Here is a 26,264-nt window from a genome sequence, read left to right as displayed (position 1 = left end):
GCACTGTCCTGTGCGGCCCCCGGCCAGGAAGGGGCGCTCTAACCCGGCTGCCTGAGCTCAGTCTGACGGCGCTGCCAACACAGACAAGCTCCGGGCAGGGAGAGGCGACCCACATGCAGAGCCCAACAGGGGGGAGCCGCCAATTCATCCAGGCGGGTCTGCCCTGTGCGGGCACAGCCTTCCCAGTCTATGCCAGAGGCACACAGGCCGGGGGGGGGGGGGGGCAGACACACACACACACCCCCACCCATCAACCGAGCTGACCCTCGAGGGCCCCAGATGCAGCCAAACCAAACACCCACCAGCCTTCTAATGCTTCAATCACGTAAGCCTTATAATTCCCACTGGGGGGGGGGGGGGGGGGGGGGAGAATACACCCCAGGAGAAGACGCCCAAAGGGTTAAATACCCTCCAATGCTCCAACCCCTCCCTCCCAGGTATCTCCATCACCCCCTACCCCCTCTCTTCAGCCCCGACCCAACACCCCTTCTCTGGGGCGTGGCTTCTTTCCCTGAATCCACCACTTGCCCTATGGGGGAGGGCATGGACCCCCTCAAAGGCCACACCCCCAGCCACCCTCTTATGGGGGAGGACATGGCCCTCCTTCAAAGGCCACGCCCCCAAGTAGTCACAGGGGTGGGGTGGGGAGTTACAGGCACTTAATAACAGTTCCAGAAGAGTTCTCGGCCCCATCTGTGGAGGTGTTTCTCCCCAGTCCGCCCCCCATTGCAGGGATCAGGTGCGAAAAGCAGGCAGGAGGCTAACCCGGAAGAAACCAGCTCGCCAGGTTAGCCCCCCCGGTGCCTTTCGTGGCAACCAGCATCGGCCCAGAGCAGCTGGCCTGCCCCGGGGGGTGGGGAGGAAAGTGAATCAGATGCGCTGTATCCCCCCCTTCTCCACTACTCCCTCTCAGGAGCGTTTTTCCCCATGCTGAGAAAGGATTGGGGGGGGGGGGGGGAAGGGGGGCGGGAGGACACACACACACGCGTGACCCAAGATCCTGCTGCTTCTGGCTTCGTTACCCTGGGAGTTACAGGATGCAGCTCAGTATTAAACCATAGTTAAAGTAATAATAAAGTAGAAAAATATTAGAACATATAAGATGGTAAGATTGTAGTGAGAGCTTCTTCCAACCCCCGCGCCGTGACGGAGCTGATGGCAAACGCCGGGGGAGGGCAGGAGGGGGGTGGGGTGGAAGATTCAACCACCCCTTTAAGCACCCCCCCCAAAAAAATAAAGAGAACCCCCTAAAGCTTCTCAGGAACCACGGATCCCCGAGGCTGGTCAGATGGTGGAGGTCTTGTCGGTGCCATCTGTTAGGAGAGAAAACAGGACCAGAGTGTGTTGAGTGTCGAGGCGGAAGGGGACGAGTCGTCGTCCTGTGGCCAGGTTCGGGGCAAGGGCATTCATAAGGGACCAGTGATTCCGCGTGCCTGGCGGCAGCTCCACTCACAACAGAGACACCAGAAATTTGCCGGGCCCCCCAAACGCCAAGAGTAGCGGGAGGTCTTGGCCCAGGGTTTTGCTGCCGACTACGCCAGCTGCGTGCTGGGTTCTGCCACAGGAGCCCCATTGCAGACAAGCCCCATGCGTCTGGCTGCGATCTAGGGCTGTGAAAGCATTGCCCACCCTGGGACGGGGGTCAAGGGGAGGGATCGGGCCCCATCTCAGTCTCCCGGGGACCTGCTGGCTTGTATCCCCCTTGAACACCCTCCCATCCCTGGGCGGACCCCATGTCTCACCGCCCAGCGCGTGCTCCGTCATGCTCAGGCACAGCGACTCCAGCGTGGGGTTGATCTCCAGGTCTGTTCCAGGGATCTGGCAATCTAGAGAGGGGGGCCGGAGGAACGGGATTAGCCATGTGGCCCCCACACTCCCTGATGGGCAATGGAAACTGGATTCACGCAGCACTCGTGACCACCCTGGCCCACCCAGCAAGGTGGCAGCTTTGAGCCTCATCCCGTTATTAACCCCTGCGCTGCCAACTTCTCCACTGAAAAATGGTCAGTGATGGAGAATCCAGTAATTGGGCTGGGAATAGAAACCAGGAGTCCTGGGTTCCAGCCCCCACTGCACCCCACTCCCCTCCCAGAACCAGGGATAGAACCCAGGAGTCCTGGTTCCCAGACTCCACTGCTCTAACCCACTAGACCCCATGCCCCTCCCAGAACCAGGGATAGAATCCAAAAGTGCTGACTTGCAGCAGATGGACGCTACTTGCCAACACGTGCAGCCTGCTCTGGGGAGGAGCATGGCAGGCTTACACCCCACAGCCAGAGAGGCGGAGGAGGAGAGCGAGTTTGCGGCAGATGGCCTCCTGCGGACCTGAGCTGGGCAGAACAGTCTCTCCAAGAACATCTCCTGTCTTGAGTCTGCCAAGGGCCGGTACCAGAAGGAGAGCGACCGGGCTACTCACCCTGGGGGAACATGATGATGGCCTGCGGGGACGTGTGGACGGGTAGCGAATGGGTGCGCTGGACCGAGCTGCGGCTCTGGCCGGGCATGCTGTTGCTGCCCCCGGGATTGGCGAACCACAGGTTCTGCGGCGAGAGGGGAAGACGGGGTAGAGGATGCAGGAGACTGGCCCAGAACAGCTGGCTCCCCCAGGCTCACCCGCGCCAGCCTGGCACACGGGGGATCCGGAGACAACGTTCCATAGCAGCAAAGGATTGGGGCGGCTCCGAGTCACGCTCCCCTGGAAGGAACAGCGGGCTAACGCCACGCTGGGAGAGGGGGCTGGCCTCCCGCGTCAGAGCGAGTCACAAGGCCCTTCTGGAAAAGGGGGAAGGCCCTGACGCCCCACAGGGGCGGGGAGGTGACACTGCAAGGGGAGAGCCCAGCTCGATTCTGCAATCCCGGGGCCGTCAGAGAGAACCCCGCTTTTCGACCTCACAGAGCAGCTCTTAACCTTCCCTCCCCCAAACAGGGAGCCCCACCAGGCCATTTAGAGAGCAGAAATTCATTTTAAAAAGGGGGGCCCCCATCAATTTATCCTGCTGTAGCCACTAGATCCCACTCCTTTCCTACAGCCAGGAATGGGGCTCAGAAGTCCCCCCGCCTGCCCTGCTCTAACCACTAGCACTGGGGATAGAACCCAGGAGTCCTGGCTCCCAGTTCCATCTAGGATACCTATCTGGCTTCCGTCACAGTAATACACAAGCACCTCACAATTCTTTAACATATTTGTCCTCAAATGTCCCCTAGCAGGAAGGGCAGATCGATTAACCCCATAATAACAACATGGAGAAACTGAGGCACAGAGAGACTATGATGGAGAATCTAATGGCTGGTCTGGGAACAGAACCCGGAAGTCCTGACTCCCAGCCCCCCTGCTCTAACCACTAGACCCTACTTCCCTCCCAGAGCTTGGGATTGAACCTAGGAGTCCTGGCTCCCAGCCCTCCCCAGTGGGCCCCACTCCCTTCCTAGCCCTGTGTTCACAGAACTACACGTCTCTCTACAACCTGCTGACCTATACCGACGAGCCCTTCTAGATTGGTACACGCTGCTCCCATTCATTGTAAAATCCCCTTTGGCTTGGCTGCGGCTTCAGCCAGAGCCACGGGGAGTCTGGTTCGAGAAACCGGCCCACACCCGCGGCTAGAGCGACACCACCCGCCCTGCCGGACTTACCTGTCGTCCCTGGCTCCCAATGGGGCTGGTAAGTGCATGCCGAGGCAAGACCCCTCCAATCCCCGCTGGGCTCAGCAGCCCCAGGCGGCTCGGGGGCATGGCTCGAGGGGGCATCTGGAACGGCCGCTGCCCTCTGCGCGCGACACCCACCCCCACAGATCCAGCTATGGGGAGAGAGTTGGAACCAAAGGCCCATCTGGGGGAGGGGAGAAGGTGAAAAAAATAAAGGCCTGTTTTCAAGTCACCAGAGATTCTAGCTACTTGCAGCATCCCTTGGGATCGACCCTGACACCCCCCCATACACACACAAAATTTCACGTGGGACAGGTATTTGAAGCCCCCTCCTCCTCCAGCAGCCCACACACCTTAGTGTCTCGGGGCGTTAGACACACCTGGGCCAAGTGATGTGATGTGTGGCGGGTGGGGGAGCACTAGAGAAGCCTAGAGGATGGGGCTGGTTTTCAGATGGTGCTTAGCACCCTCCCACCCTTGTGAAAACAAAGGTCCTTTGAAGGCATCTCAAGTGGCCTCCCCCACCTGCCACTTGAAAATCTGGCCTCCGCAGAGACAGATTGCCCCTTCGAACCGGGCTTTACCCCTCTCCGCTCCCCCCAGGAGGAGAGGCACAAACTAAACGGGCTTCCCCTGGTTGCAGCCAACGTGGGGATGGATTCCAGCTGACTACTAGCGGCCAAAAGCATCCCAGCTCCCAGACACAGGAACAGGAAGAGAACCGGGGAGGCTGACAGGTGACCCGAGCTGCTCAGCCTGCACTAGCGGGCAGTGCACAGAGCTGGGCTTCGAAACGCACATGAGCCAGCCATGCCCGCTAGGATTTGTGACCCCCCGCCCCACAACCCAGCCAGCCCTGTCGGCCATCCCATTCCCTGGGCTCGTCAGGGGAAGGCTGCAGAGCTGGAGCGTGTGGGAGGATGGGGGATTTCGTAATGCAAGCGTGTTGCTTCTGGGCCCCTGGGAGCGACCGGCCAGCTTCCCAGCCCCCTCAGCGGCGGGGAAGGGCTGGAATTGCGACAGGGAGCGACCTGCCCATAGCGATGACCCCAGAGAGCTGGGAATAGAACCCAGGAGTCCCAACTCCTAGTCCCCGTCCATGCTCTAACTGCTAGGTCCCGCTGCCTCCCTTCCACAGCCATAAATCCTAGTGATCTAGGAGCCAAGTGACTCCAGGCACTGCTGGGAGACCCCCACCCCCAATTTATTTATTGGTTGCACCTAGCAACTGCTATTGGGGCCCCATTGTGCTGGGTGCTGCCCAGACAGGCCCTGTTCTGAAGAGCTTAGTCTAAATAGACAGGGTGGAGGGGAAACTGAGGCAGCCTAAGTCACACATCAAGGCAAGAGCTGGGACCAGAACCCAGGTCCCGGAGAGCCCGATCCACTGGGCCATACTGTCTAGCCAGATCACCCAGAGGGTGTTATTCAGTACTGTCCCCACTCCGCCCCATACTCCCAGCCTTCATGCCATTCTACAGCTGAGCCCTGAAACCTCGCCACACCTACCCTTTCTGCTGGCGGTACCCTTGCATGTCGAGCACTGCCTTCCGGGGGAACGCCCGAAGCAGCTTCAGCACCTGCTGCTTCCAGGACAACAGCCTCTTCTTCTGCGTCTCCGTGAATGCCTGCGGCACACAGGGACAGCGCAGTCAGGACGCTGGGCTGGCACCAGGGCGTAGGGAGGGGGCGGGAGCAGCTGTGGGTAGTAGGGGCACAAAACGGGGGGCACTTTGCTACAGAGAGGGGAGAAAATGGAGGGATTCGAGCACACACCCAGCCCAAAGCAGATGTGTGCGTGGAGCTGCGGGGGTGGGAAAAAGGTCCTTAAATGACCTGCCTGGATCAGTTCAACAGCCCTGGGGCCTGGCCTGCTGGGCACGGCAGAGCAGAACCCCGGAGTCCTGAGGGGACCCAGCAGCCCCCGCCCCCGGGATCAGAGGGAGGTTTCCATGCAGACGATACCTCGTGAGTCAGGCACTTCTCTATGAGCTGGAGGTAACTGGTGATGTTCTCCTCATCAGGCCGGGAGACGAGCAGCTGTGTGCACACTGCGAGGGGAACAGAGGGGTTACTCCCCGGGCCCCTCCAGAGCATCTCCCCTCCTCCCCACCCCCCAGACGTTCAGCATCATGCCCCCTGGAGGTGGGTCAGCAGAGGGGGATGCTGCAGCACACACGAAAAGGGACTTGCCCAAGGACAAGCGGTGAACAAGCAGCAGGGCTGGAAAGAACCCAGGAGTCCTGCCAGTCCCACCATTGCTCTAACCACTCAGTCCCCACTTCCCTCTCCCAGCCAGGAATAGAACCCAGGAGTCCCAACTCCCAAGCCCCCGCTGCTTTCACCACTAGACCCCACTCCCCACCCACAACTGGAATAGAACCCAGGTCCAGGTCCCCCTGCTCTAACCACTAGACCCCACCTCCCTCCCCCAGCCAGGAATAGAACCCAGGATTCCTGACCACCCACACTTGGAGTCAGGAAGAGAACCCAGGTGTCCTGTGCCTAACACACACAGCCAACCTTCCTCACACGCTTGGTTTTGTTTCACCGCTAGAGAACCCAGGCGTCCTGTGCCCAGCTCCCGCCCCCTCCCCCAACAGATGAGATAAGTCGTCCAGCTTCCCTGCCCCGCCAAGTGGGAGTCAGTGGGATCCATCCACCTGAAACAGGGCTGGAGACATGAGTCAGCCCCAGCCACACATGCCAACTTGAGGGCATGCCCCCTAATCTGTACCGCCCCTATCTGGGAGAGAAGCACCAGCGCTCCCTCTAGCATCCCAGGACCCCCACAATGAGCTCCCTGAATGCCACTGGGGGAGAGGAAGCGCCTTCCGGACCAGACGCCCTTACCTTTCCCCATCACCCGGGTGAACTGCCCCGGGATGTCCCCTTCCGCGATGGGTGCTGTGGCCGACTCCCCGTCGCAGGGGGAGGCCGTCTGGGATGGGAAGCCATCCACCGCAGGCTCCTTGTCCTCTGCCCCATTGGTGGCTTTGTCCAGGCCCGGCCTGGGGGCTCCGTGGCGCTCGGGCACCGCCTGCTGCCCCTCCTTGGGCGTGGTTATGGCCTGGAGAGAGCTGTATGCTTTGATGGGCGTGATGATTATCTGCTGGAGCTCCTGGAGCGCGTTCCACAGGTTCCCTCCTTCAAGGATGTCCTGCAGGGGGGCCAGGGAAAGGGGGCGGAGAAGATGCCATGAAAAATTAAGGGCAGCTCCACATCTCAAAAAGGACCAAGGGGCTCAGTGGTCCAAGCATCAGGATCATGGGTTCGAGTCCCAGCAGCAGAAAGAGTTGTAGGTAATTTAGGACTTGCAGCCACAAGATCCTGTCTGCCCTGCACGGCACCTGCCCAGAGATCTTGGGTTTTAACCCCAGCAGCCTCGAAGCAAACTCCCCCAGCTGCTGTGCCGTGAACCAGGGCAATAGCCCCTTTCCGCATCGGAGACCAAATCAGTGCGCAGCCCCATGCCCGCTCCCCTCCCGGTGCTCCTAGTTATCCAGGCTCCCAGCTGGTTTCACAGCCAGGGGCACTCCTGGAGCTATGGGAATGCTGGCTAATGCTGAGCCTTTCACCAGAGCAAACCAGCAGTGCCACCCATTACATGAATTCCGGTAGCACCTAGAGGCCCTGACCGAGATCAGGGCTGCACCCCCCACCCCCCTTTGCACCAGGTGCTGTGCAGGCCCCGAGCGAGAGGCACAGATCCCAAGAAGCTCGCAGCCTAAGCAAGGGCTGCAATCCTCATTTTACAGATGAGAGATTCGAGGGGCCTAAGGAAGAGTCAGGAATCAACCCCGGGTCCCAGCTGGGTGCCTTGACCCTGAGGCCTCCAGTTCAGAGCTCGCAGGGGAAGCCGGTGGGTCTTTTACCTTCTCCAGAGACTTGAGAACGCTCTGCCTCTCCCGCAGCTTCTGGATGCTCAGGGCAATTTTGTGCCTGGCTCCTTTGGTCACGTTCTGTGCAGGAAGGAAGAGATGTGGGAGTGGAGGCGACAGCCACAGATGCAGCCACCCCCGCCCCTGACAGACTCAGAGACGTGGCTGGGACCTGTTCCCAGGGCATAGGTGCCCCCTGGGTGCCACGCAGCCCGAAAGGAACTCGGGGCTCTTCCGGCCATTCCCCTCATGGGTAGGTGGGAATTTCAGGCTCAAGGTCAAGGTATCCAGAGAAGCTCCTGGAATTTAGCAATCAGATCAAATCAGGAGCGAAGTGAAACCTCCAGTGGCATCTCACCTGCCTGGGCCAGGAGCTATGGGAAGGGTGGCAGGTGCCCATGCGTTTATGCAGTCCTGAGAGCGCTCTCCCAGCTTGGGGGTGCAGGAGAGGCCCCCTAAGTCTGTGGAAGACCCATGTCCTGCAACACCACAGTCCCCCCATCCCCTGGCTGGGACCCACAAGGTGGCTGCTGCCCTCAAGAAGCGCACGGTCGAGTGGAGGCTGGGACCCTGCTGTCCCCTCCTCACCTGGGACTCCAGATGCTGCTCCGTGAGGGTCATCATCTCTTCGTACGTCATCTGGGAGAAGAGGGCTGCGTACTTGTGCAGGCGAAGGCTCTTCAGCCACGAGGGGACATCTGTGGAGATGGGAAAGACCAGCCCTTTAGCATGACCTAGGCCGCCACCCACCGGCCAGGCCTGGGAAAGCTTCCGTGGCCACAGGATGGCGACAGCTCCCGGGACCGCCGGCGTGACGTACCAGCCACTTTGGGGCTCCCCAGACCCAGAGGAACATTCCCCTTTCAAGGCAGGGCCTTCTCAGGTGACAAGGGGTGTGTGTGTGAGAGAGGGTATGTGAAGGGCATTCACATATGTGAAGGGGGAGTGGGGGTGGGAGGGAACGAGATTACAGACCATGGCTAGCTGATACCCACAGCAGGATTCCCATCATTAGAGCTCTGAAAATCCATGGATGTCCGCTTCATATCTGTGGACCATTTTTGCAGATAGTGGATCGGATGCAGATACAACCACGCAGGGAGCTCTACTCACTGGTGGCACCTGGCCTGCGGCATCCAGCTTGGGCAGCTCGGTTGGGGAGGAGGGGCTGTCCAGCACCCGCTCGCCGCGCCACTTCCTGTCCAGCAGCTTGGGCCCCTCGGGCAGAGTCAGCATCCCCACCATGGCCTGGCCCAGCAGCACTGGCCATGCTCCCAGTCCCGGCCCACCGGCTCCTGGGATTGGACTCAGTGCCCAACCCCTCCCCCTAACTGTGATGCAACATACACCGCTGCTGCCACGTGCCGTCGCTTGTGAGCCCCTGGGAGCAGCACGCAATGTGACCCCCCAACTTCCCCTCCGCGTCGCCCCTTCTCCTTGAGACCCCTCCCCCTCCCTTGCTAGCCCTTGGGAGAGGGCTTGCTGCTGCAGGTGTGGATACAGGTGAAAGACGGCTAGCGGATTGTGGGTTGATCCTGGCGGATGCGGATCCACATTTTTGTATCCGCGCAGGGCTCTACCCGTCACGGAGATAGGAAAGGCTCATCCCCCTTGCTCACCACTGCCTTTGTCCCCTCCAGCCCCTGGCCAAGCAGCCCTGGTCAAATCGCTGGGAGCCCCCTGGTTACCGCTGCACAGACAGGGGTCTAATCCAGCATGGGAGCCCTGCGTTCCCAACGTCGACCGGCAGAGCGAAGCAGTCGGGGTTCCCTCCCCAGCATGGGGTGACCCCCCCTCCCCCCCACGCCGTACCTTTCATGCCACTGCCATCCTCCTGGAAGGTGTTGCGGCTGCCGATCTGCTCTTCCGTCTGTTCGCTGCCCGAGGAGGCCACGCTGCTCTGGGGGGACAGGGGCGCGTGGTCCCCCGGGATGAAAGCCTGCCGGGCACACAGCTCGTCGGGGCTCATCCACTCGCCAGGGGCCTGCGGGCTGGTGGGGATGAGGGACATGGAGCGCTTGAGCGGGCTGGGGTGGATTTGGCAGGGCAGAGCTGGAAGGGTAAGGCAGAGAATTAACATGCCAACATCGGGACTGGATCTCCTATCCTACAGACCTACCAGGGAGGATGAGCGTCGCGCGGAGAGATCAGACACCTACACCTCAGGGCAGCCGATGCCTCACGGCCTTGCGCTCAGAAAGTCCTTCTTAGCCAGGCTCCTGCTCTCTACATTCAGGATACAGCCCCAGAATGGGCCCTGCCCCCCCAGCGAGGCTCCCCCAGAGCCACTTGAGCAGAATTCTCTACACGGCTATGGTGCATTTCATCCAAGGCTCTTGATGCAACTGAGAAGCAGGAGTCAGGACCCCTCCCCAGGAAGTGGCCTGCTCCAGGGCATGCAGAGGATCGACAGCACAACTGAGAACCAAACCCACACCTATCGGGGGGAACTAACGTGACCACACTCTCTTTGCCAGTCACCCGTGCAGAGGGACGAACAGCAGCAAATGGCTTAGGAGGGTCAGTCTGGGCAGGGGGGTTGCATCTGGACTAGGATGACCAGACAGCAAATGTGAAAAAAATCGAGAGGGGGTGGGGGGTGGGGGGTAGGAGCCTATATAAGAAAAAGACTCCAAAATCGGGACATCTGGTCACCCTAATCTGGACTGACCTGGCATCTGCACTGCTCGGTGCTCCGTCTGCTTCCACAGCATCGTGAAGCAGCCGGGGAGCAGTTCAACCCCCGTCTTGGCTCCCTGCTGTATTTGGAGGCAGTGAAAGGAGGCAGGTATCCTCCACCCCCAGCCACCGCTCTCTCCCGCTCCCTTGCCAGGGATCTCCCACTATCCCGAGTGCCCCTGTGGGGGCTGCCAAGGAGCTAGCCAACACCAAGCAGGGGGATGGCAGATGAGCAAGGCAGAGCCCAGTTCGGCCAAGGGACCCAGGTTGTAAGTTACGGCCAGGGCGGTGAAGCAGGTGTGAGGTCTAATCGCCGCTCTGGGATGCAGCTGGTTTTTCCCCTGAAGTCTACAAACCCTGGGCACACCCTCAGAGGCGTTAAAGGGGACGCTGGTAAGTCAAACTCCGTTTTGATTCGTGTTGTTCCTGTTTCTGTGCGAAGAGAACATACGTTTTCTCCCCCTCCTACTCCCTGCACAGACACTGGAGAGCTGGGGGTTGCAGGGAGGGAAATCCACCTGAAACCGCCCCAATGGGAGGAGGAGGAGACTAAAGGGAAGGAAAAAGTGTCTGAAGGGATGAGTAAATCTGATTAGCTTTAATAATCATTCCTGTTTATTTAATAGAAGTAGAGGCAGTTATTGTGTGTGGGGGGGGGGGGGTGGAGGTGTCAGTAGGTCACCTCCGAAACTGACACCCGCAGCCGCCCATCTTGACACTTCCCTGACCATCTTCATTTACCTTGCTAGTCCCTGTGGCATCTGTACGTACGTGTAAGCACACCCCCAGCCGCCACGGCACATAGGACTCCAAGCACTTCAGATGCCCAAAGCACTGTGCATACATTAACTAATGCCCCTTGGGATGGAAGGGCAACCAATATTATCAGCCCCATTTTATAGATGGGGAAACTGAGACACTGGGCACTGACATGCCAAGCCCTGCCTCCTCCATTGTCAGAGCTTAAATTTGATCTCTCATCATCCCCCCTTCCTGGGCACACTCCCACACCTCCAACCCCCCTGCTGCTTGGGCCTCAAAATATTTTCTTCTGGGGCCTATCAGGAAGCAGGCGTGGACTCTGATGAGGAAGCATGGCTCAGCTGATAGGGACTCAGAACTCCTGGGTTCTGTTCCCATCTCTCCTGCTGATTAGCCACAGGCAAGTGGCTTTACGCACTCTGTGCCTTAGTTTCCCCGTGGGTAAAGCTGCATCTCTGTCAAGTATTTTGAGCTCTACAGAAGGCAGCCATGAGAATGATTAGAAAACACGCCTTAGAGAGAGACTCAAGGAACTCAGTCTACACAGTGTAAGGAAAAGGTTAAGAGATGACTTGATCCCAGATTAAGTACCTACATGGGGAACAAATATTTGATCATGGGCTCTTTGATCATGGAAATAAGGTTACATTGGCCTCTAAGCTCCTACCTACTGCCCACGCCCCATCCTGTCCCCTCCCTGTACCTGCATTTGCGTTGCTTCCGATGCTGTTGATGGCCGAGGGCACCGAGCTGGAGGAGTGGAAAGGCAAGTGTCCGTTTTCTCGGGGCAGCTTCTCCTGCCAGCCGTGTCCCAGCTCCCCCATGCCCGAGTCCACCGGGCCCTGCCACTCGTCCGAGCCCTGGCGCGAGTGGTATGCAGTGTCGGGCCGGCCCCTGCCCTGGCCGGAGTAGCCGCTAGACAGGCGTTCCTCAAGGTGGTTGAGCCATAGGGCCAGGGAGTTGCGATCGTCCAGCGTGGTGGCCGGGTGGATGAGGGCATAGGACAGCAGCTGCCGGCTTTCCTCGATGAACAGGTTGCTCTCGATGGAGTAGGCCAGGACCTTCTGCAATAGCTTCATGTATTCGGACTTGGCTTCCGTGTTGCCAGGCTGTAGCAGGGGCAGGTGAGACAGGAGCAGGGAGACCACCTTGTCCTTCGATTCCTGGTGCCACTGGCTGATGACAGCTGTTTGGGGGAGAGGGGGAAGGGTGAAGAACAGGAACAAAAGGGAGCCTGCTCCTTCCTCCAGTGGCTTTTGCCACAGAGAAATCAATGCAGCCAATTCTGGGGAGGAACAAGACAGCTGGTGAAGGAGTGTGTAGGAACACTCGCAACAGCTTCAGGCAGGGAGATTTGTATCCTACCGAAAGCCACAGTGTGGCATGACCAAGGGGGCTTACCAGAGCCAGATACCTGGAATGACGCCCCGACCCCAGACACGGTGATCTCAAGCAATCCAGGCGATCAGTCTGTGTCCTCCCCCAAAATGCCACCACTTCCAGCAACAAAGAGAGCTCCACGGACTTTACAAATGGGATCTCATTACTCCCACTTTACAGCTGGGGAAACCAAGGCATGGAGAAGGCAGCGACTTGCCCAAGGTCAGTGGCAGAGCTGGGCTCATCAGACCCTGGGTTTAAAGCCCAGTGCTCGATCCACTAGGTCAGGCCACCTCTCCCTGCTGAACTCTTCTGATCTCCTCTTCCCAGAACTAACGGGGTTTGAACTCCCTTCCCCCGCACAGCGTGCGGAACTTAAAGACAGGAATCGATCTGGGCGGGGAGGGTAAAAGAGGGCTTCAAAGGGAGAGGGCGCTCCACGCTGAAGCGGACATATTTGTTATGGGCATGGGGGGGGGGGGGGGGAGTTGAGGGACGTAAGCCGTGGGAGCCTGGCAGAGAGATTTCTCAACCATGTAGGGATTAGGTAAATAACCGTACAGTTATTGGGAAATAACCAAGTGCACAGCCAGCCCAGCTCGAGAAGCAAATGGCGCTGGCTGGACGAGAAGGCCAGCAGAGAGAGCATAAGGGCTTGTGAACCAGAGCGGTGTGTCCCAGCTTTCTTCCAAAGAAGGGGCGAGTCCTAGGTCCTATATCCGAGCGCCTCAAAATCTTTAGTGGGGCAGAGAAAGGCGACTGTCCACATTGCACAGATGGGGAAACTGAGGAAGGCAGCGGCAAAGTGACGTGCCCTGGGAGTTTGTGGCAGAGCCGGGAATTGAACCTAGGTCTCCAAGTCCTAGGTTAGTGCCTAACCACTGGACTGTCCTTCCTTGCCTTTGCCAGCTACCCCACACTCAGTGGGCAGTGGAATAAAATCCTAAACATTTGATATCGGTTCAGGGAGGATCAGAGTCATATAGTTTGAACCATAGGCACTGGATCACCCACGGGAAAAAAAAAACAAAAAACAAACAAACAGTGGGTGCTAAGCACCCACCGGCAACCCCAACAATCAGCTTATCCCCCTCACTCCGCCCCCCCCCCCCAAGGGCTCCTGCCAGCCGTGATCAGCTGTTCAGTGGTGTGCAGGAGGCGTGGGGGGGCAGGGGGAGGAGGAGAGGGGAGGAGAAAGAGGCAAGAGGAGGGAGTGGGAGCAGGGCCTGGGGCAGAGCAGGGGTCAAGCACCCCCTAGGAACTCGGTGCCTCTGGTTTGAACCCCAGGTGCGAGCAAACAAAGTCACAAGAACCATAATTAATTTCACTGGATGAAATTAACGGGCAGCAGGTTTGAAACAAACAAAAGGAAGTGGGTCTTCACGCAACGCACAGTCAACCTGCGGAACTCATTGCCAGGGGATGTTGTAAAGGCCAAAAGAATAAACTGGGTTCAAAAAAGAACTAGATAAGTTCCTGGAGGATTGGTCCATTAATGGCTATTAGACAAGATGCTCAGGGACACAACCCCATGCTCCGGGTGTCCCTAAACTGCCAGAAACAGAGTGGACGACAGGGGATGGACCACTCGAAACTGCCCTGTTCTGTTCATTCCCTCTGAAGTACCTGGTGCTGGCCACTGTCGGAAGACAGGATACTGGGCTAGACGGACCCAATATGGCCGTTCTTATGTCAAATGTTGATCTCAAGCAAGACAAATTTTAAGGGAGGGGGCTTTATCTAAGGTACCCCCACGCTCGAACCACCTCAGGTTTGGATCGGTCACGCTATGCCGGACCCCCATGAGGCACAGAAAGTTTCAAGACCATCCAAGTCAGTCTCCGAATTTTAGAGTTCTTAGGAAAGTCAGCTGTTCAACGGTAAGCTAGACCCAACCTTAACTCAAGCAGGTGTTACAGCCTCTTTGGAATCGCCAACTCTCAGCAGAGATGACCAAGCCCCCTCAGCCGTCAGAAACAGTACCACAGCGTTCCAGGACAATGGGTGTGAGGGTCTTGGGTCAGAGGAGATCCAAGGTCCCATCCCACTCTGCATGGACATGAAGATCTCCTTGGTTACTTTCCGAGGGAGCAGGGGTTTGCCCTGGTTTCCTGAGCCAAAATTTCCTCTCTCACCTCCAGCTGGTCTGCCTTGCTCTCCCCCCAAGAAGCAGCTGCGCTGGAGGTGCTGTCGGCACAGTCCGCGCAGCTCCAACAGAGGGGTGCCTGCAGCTCCCTCTACACTACCTCCCTGCTAATCCCAGCTCTGCTACTAACTGACTGCGAATGGACTGAGGGGCGGAGGGGTCACTTTACTGCCCTGCCTCAGTTTCCCCAACGCCACGGGAATGCATTTGGATGCTTGCGGCTCTGGACATCTCTTCCCTGGCAGCACAGGCTGCAGAACTGGGATCTCTTGTTCTTTAATAGCGACTTCGGGAGAAATTTTCCCTGCAAAGTCAGAGCAGACAGATTCCAGCACATGCCGCCACCACCGCGGGCAGATGCCCAAAGGATACAGTTACAGGCCCGGAGCTACCCATTAATTGCGCAGGGGGGGGCCCCACAGGCTGGAAGGGCAGAGTCTGCTCAGCTGCGTGCCTGTCGGATGGAAGATACCCTCTGCCAAGGGAAGCTGCAATGAGCGACACACGCAGGCTCAGCAATCTTAATTCTTTAAACCTTAGCTCCTACCCACTGTTTCCTCTTGGCCTCCTAGGGGAAGATCCTTCCCACACCTGTAGAAGGACAGGTCTGCTGCACAGAGGGGTGACCCCACAACTGCACAGGGCCCTCTTCTACAGCTCTGCACAGTGGGGACTTGTGCCACTACTCCGCTCTCGAGAGTCCCCTGCAAGGGAGACAGTGTGGGCATGACACAGGCCTGGAGGGTCAGGACGCCTGGGTTCTATTCCTACCTCTTCCAACGATTTGCTGAGAGAGCAAGGGAAAGTCACCGCCTTGCCCCGTGCCTCAGTTTCCCCATCTGTAAAACAGGGATAACCATACGTTGCAGGGCACTTAAAGATCTCTGGATGAAAAGCACTGGCTCAGCCCAAGTCCTGAGTTTCCCGGAGGATGGGTGGTCCGATTAACGGAACTGGAATCTATTGCCTTCATGGTTTATTTAGGGGGATCCACACATCGCCAGAGCAACTGTAGAAACAAGTACGCGTTTGACACTTCAATCTGGGCTATGACCCATTCCTGCCTGCCCCTAGCAGAGCACGCAATCTCAGCCAGGGAGCAGGAGACACACTTGGAAAGGACAGAGCGGCTACCTCAGGGGCATCTCCCATCACACACAGACAGCTATTTTTAACCTGGAAATTAAGGCTTAGGGAAAGGCTAGGCCGCAGAGGCTGAGGCCAACGATTCAGCGAGTGTCTCCCGCAAGCTGCCGACAGGCCCTGCGCAAACTTGACAAGATTTGCTTTGCCACTTCTCTGTGGGTGAGGGTGGTCCTTGGTCCCTCGATGAACAGCTGGGGGCTAAAAGGGTACCAGGCTGCACAGGGTTGGCCACGTTTCCAATCTCAAATCACCCCATGGGGGAATTCTGGAATGAGGCTGTTAAAATTCACATGCGAGCTGAAGTGTGGCACAAGCGAGAGGGGGGATTTTAGCTGAATCAAGAGCTCTTGCTTTAAAAAAAACACCGAATAGGTAGAATTTTTTTTTAAATCTAGCCTGTTCTGAGGCCCGACACATTCCGAATCTAACATTTCTTCCCAGCTGAAAAGCAACACGCTTTTTACAGTTCACTCATTACTTGTTTTTAAATCAAACAGTCCTTTCAATTCAGATCATTTCCTTTTAGGAACAAAACAAGAGGCCCCTTAGATGGTTAAGTTCTACTTTGCTTTAAAAACTGGCTACCGAAGACGGGAAATGGCTAAATACTTTTGGCTGAGTACATATTGTACGGCTGGCGTTATGTATTTAGCTTCAGCTAGATGGAAACAATGTTAAACTGTCTAAAGAGTTTTGATCGTGCTGATTTTGGGGGCGGAACTGAGTTAAGGAACAGCTTAATGACGCAGAGAGAAATGATAGGAAGTCAAAGAAATTTGGTGTCCCAGAAGCTGGGAATGGGTGACAGGGATGGATCACTTAATGATTCCCTGTTCTGTTCGTTCCCTCTGAAGCACCTGCCATTAGCCACTGTCGGAAGACAGGATACCAGGCTAGATGGACCTTTGGTCTGACCAAACAGTATGGCCCCGTTTCTTGATCCTTTTGGATCAAAAACACGAAGCTAGCTCAGATGAATGGCAGTCTGGTATTATTTGACACCTCTGCTTTTCCCCCTCCTCTTCAAAAGCCCCCACTTCCCTTTGTTGCCTATTTGGGCATGTCTTTTTATTATTATTACTCTCACCCTAGCACGTTATGTCTACGTAATATTGTCTGATTTTGCATTGTCTGGTCTTGCAGCTCTGACAAGTTGTAAAGTCACGTAACTGCATAATCTTACTGGCTATCCTGTGAAAGGGGCAGTAACTGGTAACATCATACAAGCTGCAAGTCCTTTACCTGTTTGTAGTTTTTTATTGTTTCTTTAGGAAAATTAATAAAAAGTTAATCACACACACACACACACGCTTTTAACCAAGTTAGCTACAAAATGAAGACTGAAGAAAAAAAGAGTTAGGGTCTTGCTGATACTTTATATATGGCATGGCCAAACCCCGGCTCTTTCACAGTTCAAGCATGGCTCATGGAGCCCCTCCCCCGCTTCTCCATCTACCAGACTGGGGAGGGAGGGGTTGGGGCTTCTGCCCTGCAGGGAGGGGGGTCTCGGGGCTTTAGTCCCAGCAGACGCCGCCCGGCGGGGCAGGTTGTGCATGTCTTGTGGCTCTCAAACTTCTGAAGATTACTGCATGTGGCTCAGAGAGCCGGTAAGTTTGGCCACCCCGCTTTACATCTGCACACCGGGATATTTCAAGGGCAGATGCCACCCCATTGCCACCAGCATAGTTTGAGTGGCAAAAAAAACACAACCACCCACCCTAGATGGAGTTATACGGGTACAGCTTACCTTGCTTTTGACAAAGCAAAATAAGCCGTATTGGAATAAAAGCACCTTACGCTGGTGTAACTGCACCTGCATTAAGGCTATTACTGGTAAAAAGTCACTAGACGTGTACATTCAAAGTGGATTAGTTAAACTACACTAAGCTCCGTGTGAATGCACTCATTAAGAATGAGAAAAAAGAAAAGGAGTACTTGTGGCACCTTAGAGGCATCCGATGAAGTGAGCTGTAGCTCACGAAAGCTTATGCTCAAATAAATTGGTTAGTCTCTAAGGTGCCACAAGTCCTCCTTTTCTTTTTGCGGATACAGACTAACACGGCTGCTACTCTGAAACCTGTCATTAAGAATGAGAGTGGCCTTAATTAAGATTAGTTTAATTCAATTTCAAAACCTCACTCTCATAATTCACTTCCAAAGTGAATTAAACTGAATCAAATTAAGGCCATTTTAATTTACAACGGGAGTGTCCACCCAGTAATTTAAAGTGACGTCACTAATTTTACACCTTGTGGCTAATTCCGATTAATTTTCCTGAGGGTCCCCATGTAGACACGCCTTAAGTGTCCACACTGAGGGTTTCCCTGGTTTGATTAAGTCAGTTTGATTTCCTCATATTTATTCCCCGCCCCCGGGGGGGGAAGGGGGGAGGAAGAGAGAAAGGAAGGGAGGAGAAGGTCTTAACATGCACGCATACAAGACTTTAGACCAGGCATTTCTCAGCCAGGAAGGCCACAACCTTCAAGGGGGTTACCAGATGCTGAAAAGTTTTAGTACAATCTAAAGCAAGGAAAATCTCACTCCCCCATTTCTGGCACATCTTGACCTTTTCATGGTCAAGCATTCTCCGATCAACCTCTCAAAACACACAAATAAGTTATACAGGTTTACCATTATCACTGATTGTTATTTATATTTTACTCTTTTATAGTAAGAGTCAGAGGCTCAGGAAAATGTTTGCCTTCAAATAAGGGGTCGCCAGCCTCCAGGCTGAGTAACAAGTCACCCTACAAGTAAATCTGCATTAAGGCCAGATCTACCCTGAAAGAGCTTTAAACGTCTGTGCTTCTGAGATACTTAAGAGACACACACAGCAGCTACTGCATACCAGGGAGGAGAGTTAAGTAGTTCCAATACACTGCAATTGCTCTCCAAGAATCTGAAGAATGTGAATAGCAAAGGCGGGAGAGTGGCTGGGGGTGGGACCAGGAAGAAAGGGGATGAAATGGAGGAGGGGGAACAGAGGTTGAGTTGAAGCTGGGGAACAGTCTCCTCCCATGGAAAAAGGAGCCCTGGCTCCTGGAACGTTTAGAACTAGGTCACAGAGAGGATTGTACTTAGGAAGAACGCTGCCCTGATTCCCGGTGGGCTGGATTATATAAACCAATTGTCTATTTCAATCTTTGGTGTAGGACAATACACATGCTCCAATGTTAGTCACTAAGATCTCCTGTTTACACAGCGTTCCAGGCTCAATAGGGGGAGCTCTCCCCTCGGAAACCATATTGACCCCCATGCCTCAGAGCAGCACTAAGGGGCCCAGCCATCCTGCAGAAAGAAAGACAGGCAACTCTCCTTTCTGAATCAGGGCTCACCCCACTACACCAGCTTGTCTGCTGCTGTCTTGGGGGAAGCCATTAAGCAAGAGCTGCCCTGGTATCCCAGCTTTAATGAGCAGAGTCTAAATTACCACCATTTGTATGACAGTTGTGCCCAGCCATGAACTGGGAGCCCATTACGCTAGGGGCTGTACAGGTGTATTACGGTAGCACCTAGGAGCCCCAGTTACAGACACAATTGTGCTAGATGCAACACAAACAGACAAAAAAGACGGTCCCCGACCCAAGAGGTTTACAATCCCAATGGAGAGAGCATGCCTCCTTTTCCACCCTAAACCACTGTATAGTGTTGTTGCAAAGCTGTTATCAGCTGCCCTGTCTCGCCCCAGACATGGCTGCTTTTCAGAGACGGTTAGTCTCGCATACCACAACAATGGATTCATTTTATAGTTCAGAGAGGGGAGAGTCGGATTAAACTATGCTGATCTAAACCCACCCCACTCCTGATGCTAATCCCAGTCTGCTCCACCTCGGGTGGCGCGGGGGGGGGAGGGGGAGGGGGGAAGAGAAACGGCTCCACCTGACCGACAGCAGCTGCGTCCCGAAGCTGCACCAAACTTACCTGCGCTGTTGGCCTCCGACTCCACGATGTGGATCTCGGTGCAGTCGGCCAGCGAGTGCTCCAGGCACAGCTGCAGGAAGCGGGCTTGGGTGCGAGTGACGCGCTTGAGGAGGGAGAGCAGAGCCACCGTCTGCTCGCATTCGTTCCAGCCTTTGAACCAGCCGGCCAGGATTCCCACCTGATCCCGGAACATCATGGTGGCAGGCGCGTCAACGCGGCTCGACAGCGACACGCCCAAGGCTGGGGGGAAGGGGGAGGGGAGGGAAGGGGGTCAGGGGAGAGGGGGGAGCAAGGGAAACCCCCTCACATGGTTTCAGCTTTAAGTCCTACGGTTTGGCCCAGGGATGGAGGAGGGCACGACCTGGAATGCAAATCCTGCTGCCAGTGAAGCTGGGATCACATGTGTGGGGGGGAGATTGTCCCAAAAGATCTTTCTCCGTGTAGATCCTTTTGCAGGGCTCTCCTCTAAGCAGACTGCCTTGGAGATCCCTGCAAGGAAAAAGAAATATGAGATCGATTAAGAAAGATTGGTCACCCCGGAGCACAGCCTGCATTGTTCTATAACCAGGTTTAATGCCTCTCTTGCTTTACAACAACAGACAGTCGGGACGATGACACATCCAAACACGCAACAGGCTATACCTTGAGCCCAGCAGAAAGCCCACTTGCGGAACTCATTGCCACAGGAGATCAGAGAGAGTCAACTATTGCATCTGGACAGCTTTATGACCAGCAGTGTTGGTGCAAATCAGACCTCAGGTGGGAGAGACGAATTCACTTTTCTTCCCTGTTTCCCCCACGTACGGTATTGTGCAATTCACAGATTCCTAGAGCAGAGCTTTCAGAAAACGTCTAGTCTTGATTTAAACATGGTCAGTGATGGAGAATCCACGACCACCATTGAAACAATATCCCAAGGGTCAACTACTCTCGCCGTTAAAAATGTATGCCTGATTTCCAATCTCCAGTTGCCTAGCTTCAACTTCCAGCCTTTGGATCACGTTAGACCTTTGTCTGCTACACTGAAGAGCCCAGTGTTAAATATTTGTTCCCCACGTAGGTATTTATAGACTGGGATCAAGTCACCCCTTTAGCTTAAAGAGAAAGTTACTAGATTGAGCTGGTTGGATGAGAAGGGGATTCACCTTAAGCATCAGGCACTGGATGTTGATAGAGCCCGGACAGCGGGCAAGGTAGAGCAGCCGTCTGACCCAGTGCGGCAGGAAGGTGCCAGATGGAATAACAGACCAACCAGGCGAGGCAGGGTAGCGATACAAGGGCAGGGTACCTGATCAGAGAGACCCAACCAGCCAATCCTGGGCAACCACATTGCTACAGTACCATAAACCCTCTCCTTCCCTCCCCCTGCCCCGAACTGCAAGTTCATCTTTGTTCATTTCGCATGCAGCCAACCAATCCAAGCAGGTCCAACTACCCCCAACCCCAGGGCTGCCCTAACAAGACGTGAAGCGAGATTTGAAAGCATCACTGTGACAAGCGAGCTGATAGCGAGAATCAAGTCAGGGCCGGCCACCGGTGGAAAAGGATGGTTCGGGGCCAAAGTTTAGGTTTTGGAAAAAGGAGATCTTCTCTCTTCTGCCCTGCCCAATAAGAGAGAAACCTGGAAAGCCAGGGAGAGGGGATTTTTACATTTAAAGTCTTCTCTTGCACTGATTGCTGCCCACACAGCAGAACTAACAGCATTCAAGAGGCAAAATGGTCCAAGCTGAAGGACGTACATTATAAACACACAGGAGGCCTGCAAAGTCAAAGACCTGGGGCGTATCCACACTACAAAGACTTTGCGGGTATAGTTGTGTCCACACCAGGTTTGCTGGCACACCTACATCAGTTAGGGGGGCTGATTTTTATCCCCACACTCCTAATTAACACAGCTATGCTTGCAAAACACACACACTCCCTCCAATCCTTTTTAAGCTTTAAAAAAAAAAACAAACAAACAAAACCGAGCAGGGAGACTTTCCTTTTTAAGAATGTCAGGAATGTTACATCTCACTTTTCCTGGATGTCTCCTTGGAGGACTCAGGCACAGCTTGTGAGATCTCTGCCTTTGGAGAGCCAACACTGGGCTCACTTTAGTTTTCCTTCCAATGGGCTGATTCAGGTGTTACACTAACTAGACAGCTCACACACCTAAAGTTCTCATTCGGGACCTGTGATGGAGGAAGGAGCGGTTAAGGTTGCTAACCTGGGATTTCTGGAGTTCAATACCTCGCTTTGCCAGACTTCCTGCGTGACCTCAGAAGAGGCCCATCTAAATAGCACTGCCCTGCCTCACAAAGGGGGTTGTGAAAATAAATAATCTAAAGACTGCAAGATGCTTTGATTCTACGGCAGTGGTTTAAACCTGTGGTCCACGGACCCCGGGGGCTCTACAAACTATATCTAAGATTCCCAAAGGGGTCTGCACCTCCATTTGAAATTCTTTAAGGGTCCGCAAATGAAAAAAGGTTGCAAACCACTGATTTATGGTGATGCAGGCAATTCAAGTACCACAGGTCATTGGGGGGGGACCTTTCAGAAACTATGTTTGCTTTTTGCACTTCACTCACAGTGGAATCTGTTCTATCTCCTATTTACAGTCAGTTCCACCTCCTGGTTCTCGTACACAGCAGAAGTCTGCACTGTCGGGTGGTACGCACAGCAGGGGGAAGATCTAAATCCAAATAAAACCCTTAGTGAAATTCACCTTCCAGTCAAGACACATTTCTAATACACCATTGACTTACCATAAGTCACTTCTGTCAGAAGATGTTTTAGCTACTATTAAGGCATCTAAGATCACACTCACAGATGAGCAAGTCTTTTTGCCCTCAATTTCCTCCATGCATTCGGCAACACTTTGGGTACTATCATCCTGGCTGGTTTCAGAGTAACAGCCATGTTAGTCTGTATTCGCAAAAAGAAAAGGAGTACTTGTGGCACCTTAGAGACTAACCAATTTATTTGAGCATAAGCTTTCGTGAGCTACAGCTCGGATGCATCCGATGAAGTGAGCTGTAGCTCACGAAAGCTTATGCTCAAATAAATTGGTTAGTCTCTAAGGTGCCACAAGTACTCCTTTTCTTTTTATCATCCTGGCTGTTTCCCCTTTTGTTCCTGTGACTCCTTCTACATAGCCCCAGTGGAAGATTGAAACATACAGGGTAGGGAAATGCAACTGTAAAGCCTCAAAAGGGAGCATTTTCAGGGCAAGCGTTAGGACCTACAGCTGCTTTTAACTTTTGCTGTGAAACCAACAAGATTTCACGTCGCCGGCGTCTCTGGAGAGTCACCTGCTCCTGGCACGCAAGCACAATACTGAGGATCAGGACCGCCCAAGAGAAGCAGAGATAAGACAGGAGTAAGAGGGATAGTAGCCGTAAGGGGGCTGAAAAGGAAACTGGCTTTCAACGCCTATTCAGCAAACAAACAATTCAAGACCCATTTTCTCCTATCAGGAGACTCCCCCATTAAGTCTCTGGCCATCGGGAGATCCACGCAACAGTGGGTTGAGCAGATGGGGATCCCGGGCACAAATCAGCGTTACAAGGAGAACTTAACGACCCTTTTGTTGCAGTCTCTTTGTAATCCAAAGGGGCCTATCTAGGAATCCAAAATTCCTTGCCCCTTTTTGCTCCACGAGGGGATTAACTAGATTGTGGAGAAGGAACTCCCTCTTGGCAGGATGTGTGTGTGTGTGTGTGTGTGTGTGTGTGTGTGTGTGTGTGTGGGTGGGGAGGGGGGTCTCTCAAAGGCAGGGAAGAAGCACACTAGCTGCAGTGGTGGTGGTGGGCGGGGGGATATCAGCTCTGCAGCACAGCCATTCTGCAGACACAGCACTTCAGAACTGACAATGCTGAAGACTGTATGAGAAAGAGAAGCAGCTTTGGCTGAGTGGAAGGACAACAGGTGCTTCATATTCCAGCCACGTAACGGTCTCAGATATTCCCCCCGCCCCCCACAGCCTAATGGGTGTGGAATTCTCACACAAGACGTCTTGAACTCCTGAGCTCCCGCGACTCTGACTTTCCTGTGCTGTTTGCACACCTCGATTTTCTGTCTGAAGCTATAGCTTTCTGAAGCCCAACAAAGCATTCAGACAGCACCTTGCGCTGTGTCTAAGAGGGTTTATAGACTGTGTCTGCACAACGGAAGGCATGTTTGCTGGCTCTGTCTGCAGTGGGATTAGCTCTGCCTCTACGTATTTAAAAAACAAAAGGAAAAGCAGAGATGCTTTTCCAATAGAGTCCAGAGGTGGTGGACACAGACCAACTGTTGGAGAGAGACGTCTGGTTTCCTGATTGGGCCGCTGAAACGGCTGGACCGTGCTCTGACTTGGAAAGGCAGGACATACCATACCAAGAATGCAGCCCTGGGGAGCCATCCAAGGCAACTTGCAGCCTGCCCCCTCTCTTTAATATGGACAAGGCCCAGTGTACAATGCTGCCACCATGAACACAGTGGGTAGCACAGCCTAGGGCTCAGAGCAAAGGGTCAGGATCCCCACATCTTCATCCTAGCTCTGCTACGGACTCCTTATGCTCGTTGGCCATTCCATGGCGCTTCTCGGCACCACTGGGGCGTTAGCCCCAGCATCGCAGCCTGGGTTCCAGCTCAGGAGGGGAGACTCTGCCCTTTGACAGCCGCTCTGGCCATTTCAACGGGATGCTTCTCTCTAAACCCCAGCCCCAATCGCAGAGACCCTGCAGCATCACCCCTGCTGCATGAAACCCAGGTAGTAATAAATATATCATAAACCCCAGCTCTTATCTACTGCTTTTCATTGGCAGACCTCAGAGACCTTTACAAAGCAGCACCATCCCCATTTTACAGATGGGGAAACTGAGGCACGGAGCCAAAGGCTAGTCGCGGGAGAGATGGGAATAGAACCCAGGAGTCCTGACTCCCCATCAGCTGATTTGAGTCACCCTCATGCCGCACTCTCTCCCTTTGCCTCCCCATCCAGTGCGGGGCCTAGCTCAAGGGTCTTCTCAGGCTGTCTCAGACATTGCCATGCTCAGCACAGACACTGCAATTAGGCTCAGAGACTAGGACCACCTGTCATCTGGCCTCCTTTGGATTCTGGAGGAAGCATGGCCCAGTGGTTAAAGCACCAACGTGGCACTCAGGAGACCTGGGTTCAATTCCCTGTTCTGCTAGCGCCAACGGTCACACAGAGACAAGTGATGTAGTCTGTACAGCTGGGGAAACTGAGGCAGCAATGGGAGACAAACAACATCTAGCGCTTTTCCTCACCCAATCTCAAAATGCTTCAAGGGAGCTCAGTCCCATTATCCCCATCTACAGATGGGGAAACTGGGGCAGAGAGGGAACATGACTTATCCAAGGCCACCAATGGAACCAGGCCTCAAATCCCAAGCCGGGTCTCTATCCTGGTAGGCCCTCCCTCACAGGTGTGTTAGGAGGATAAATACCCTAAAGATTGTGAGGCATTCAGATACGGATGTAAGATAGGTCAGTTTCTGCAGGCTGTGTCTACAGACAGACACAGAGACGACGACGCTATAAAAATAAGAGTAATCAGATACAAGCAGGTAAACCCTAAGATCGCACGGGTACAGTCCACTTCTTTGGAGCAGCGTACCCCTTTCCACGGGAACTCAGCACCTATATATTGCGCCAGTCTCTGCAGCAATCGAAGACAATCAATATATCTTGGATCTATACAAAGGAATCTATTGACCCCATTAGTGACCTCGGTGTCTCAATCTAATATATTTATGCCCTCCGAGAAGAACTCAATTTTATTTTTCGATCATTTCCACAGATTATAAAGGTTTATTTTTTAAGCATTCCCCACCCCAATTTTTATCTATTTAAATTTTCACTGTTTTGGGAAATTGGAGATGTGGGGTCAAACAAATATTTATTGACAGCAGATGCTGAGTTCCAAAAAGCCAATGGATTAGAAACCATTCAAACACAAACTGTCAACCTCACATGTCAAAACATACAAAGGTAAATAGTCTTTTGCTTGTGACGAGCCTAATTCAAAAGTCTTGATCACTGGATTTGGACTCTAATAAGCCCGCCAATTTCGATCATCACTGGAAAATATTTTCCCTGGGTTTGGGGGTGCAGTGAAATCGATGTTTAGTGACAATTACCAATAAAAATCTAATCCCTCCAAGCCTGCCTATGAGTGATGTGCTGCTATTCCCATGCACCAATGGGGAAACTGAGGCACGGATGGAGCTAAACAACACAGTCACACAGGAAGTCTGTGGGGGGGAAGTAGGACTTGAACTTCCAAGTCCCAGGCTAATGCAGTAAGTGGAAGCAGCGTCTGGACCCTGCTGAATGAAGCATCCTTTGTCCCAGTGTTTTCCCCTCTGCCCGTTGGGCTGGGTGCTGTTTCCTGTCAGCATTGCTGGAGGCGGCCAGGTTACAATCGCGCCCTGTGCACTGCTGTCCATGCGCGCTAGCCACAGCCAAGTGGAGGGATGGGGACGGCAGCGAAGGGAGACATAGCAATTTTTAAAGTGCGAGGCTGTCAAACCCTTCTGAAAAGGCGTGTGTCTGAAGAGAGACTGACGGGAAGCTGCTGTCTGGGTCTCTCCCCACTGGACGCTATCATTAGAGCCAAACTAAGCTGGCTCCCGGAGGTAAGGAGACAGGAGCAACGACACAGCCCGCTGTAATTACACCTTCGGAGGGAGTGCTGGCCACCAGTGGCCTAA

General features: G+C 54.3%; 1 protein-coding gene across 1 annotated transcript; it reads right to left on the bottom strand.

The window, feature by feature from the left end:
* Positions 1 to 1,163: 1,163 nt before the first annotated feature.
* Positions 1,164 to 19,817, bottom strand: SAMD4B (sterile alpha motif domain containing 4B). Its single transcript, XM_074937882.1, has 12 exons — positions 19,561 to 19,817; positions 11,671 to 12,153; positions 9,339 to 9,578; positions 8,115 to 8,224; positions 7,521 to 7,607; positions 6,499 to 6,805; positions 5,611 to 5,696; positions 5,155 to 5,273; positions 3,634 to 3,829; positions 2,417 to 2,540; positions 1,743 to 1,826; positions 1,164 to 1,313 (listed from the first exon to the last, which is right to left on the bottom strand). The coding sequence occupies exons 1-12, from the start codon at positions 19,754 to 19,756 to the stop codon at positions 1,285 to 1,287; spliced, it is 2,061 nt and encodes a 686-aa protein (XP_074793983.1). The 5' UTR covers positions 19,757 to 19,817; the 3' UTR covers positions 1,164 to 1,284.
* Between the last annotated feature and the right edge of the window lie 6,447 nt (positions 19,818 to 26,264).

This window comes from Natator depressus, chromosome 23 (genome assembly GCF_965152275.1).
Source record: "Natator depressus isolate rNatDep1 chromosome 23, rNatDep2.hap1, whole genome shotgun sequence".
In the NCBI taxonomy this organism is placed as follows: domain Eukaryota; kingdom Metazoa; phylum Chordata; order Testudines; family Cheloniidae; genus Natator; species Natator depressus.
This window is presented reverse-complemented; position numbering and strand designations above follow the sequence as displayed.

Coding starts and splice junctions, on each gene's coding strand:
- SAMD4B (XM_074937882.1), bottom strand. CDS start 19,756: ATGATGTTCCGGGATCAGGTGGGAATCCTGGCCGGCTGGTTCAAAGGC. Junction 8,225..9,338: donor GGATGGCAGTGGCATGAAAG/GTACGGCGTGGG, acceptor CCATCTCCACAG/ATGTCCCCTCGTGGCTGAAG. Junction 1,827..2,416: donor CATCATCATGTTCCCCCAGG/GTGAGTAGCCCG, acceptor CCCCCTCTCTAG/ATTGCCAGATCCCTGGAACA.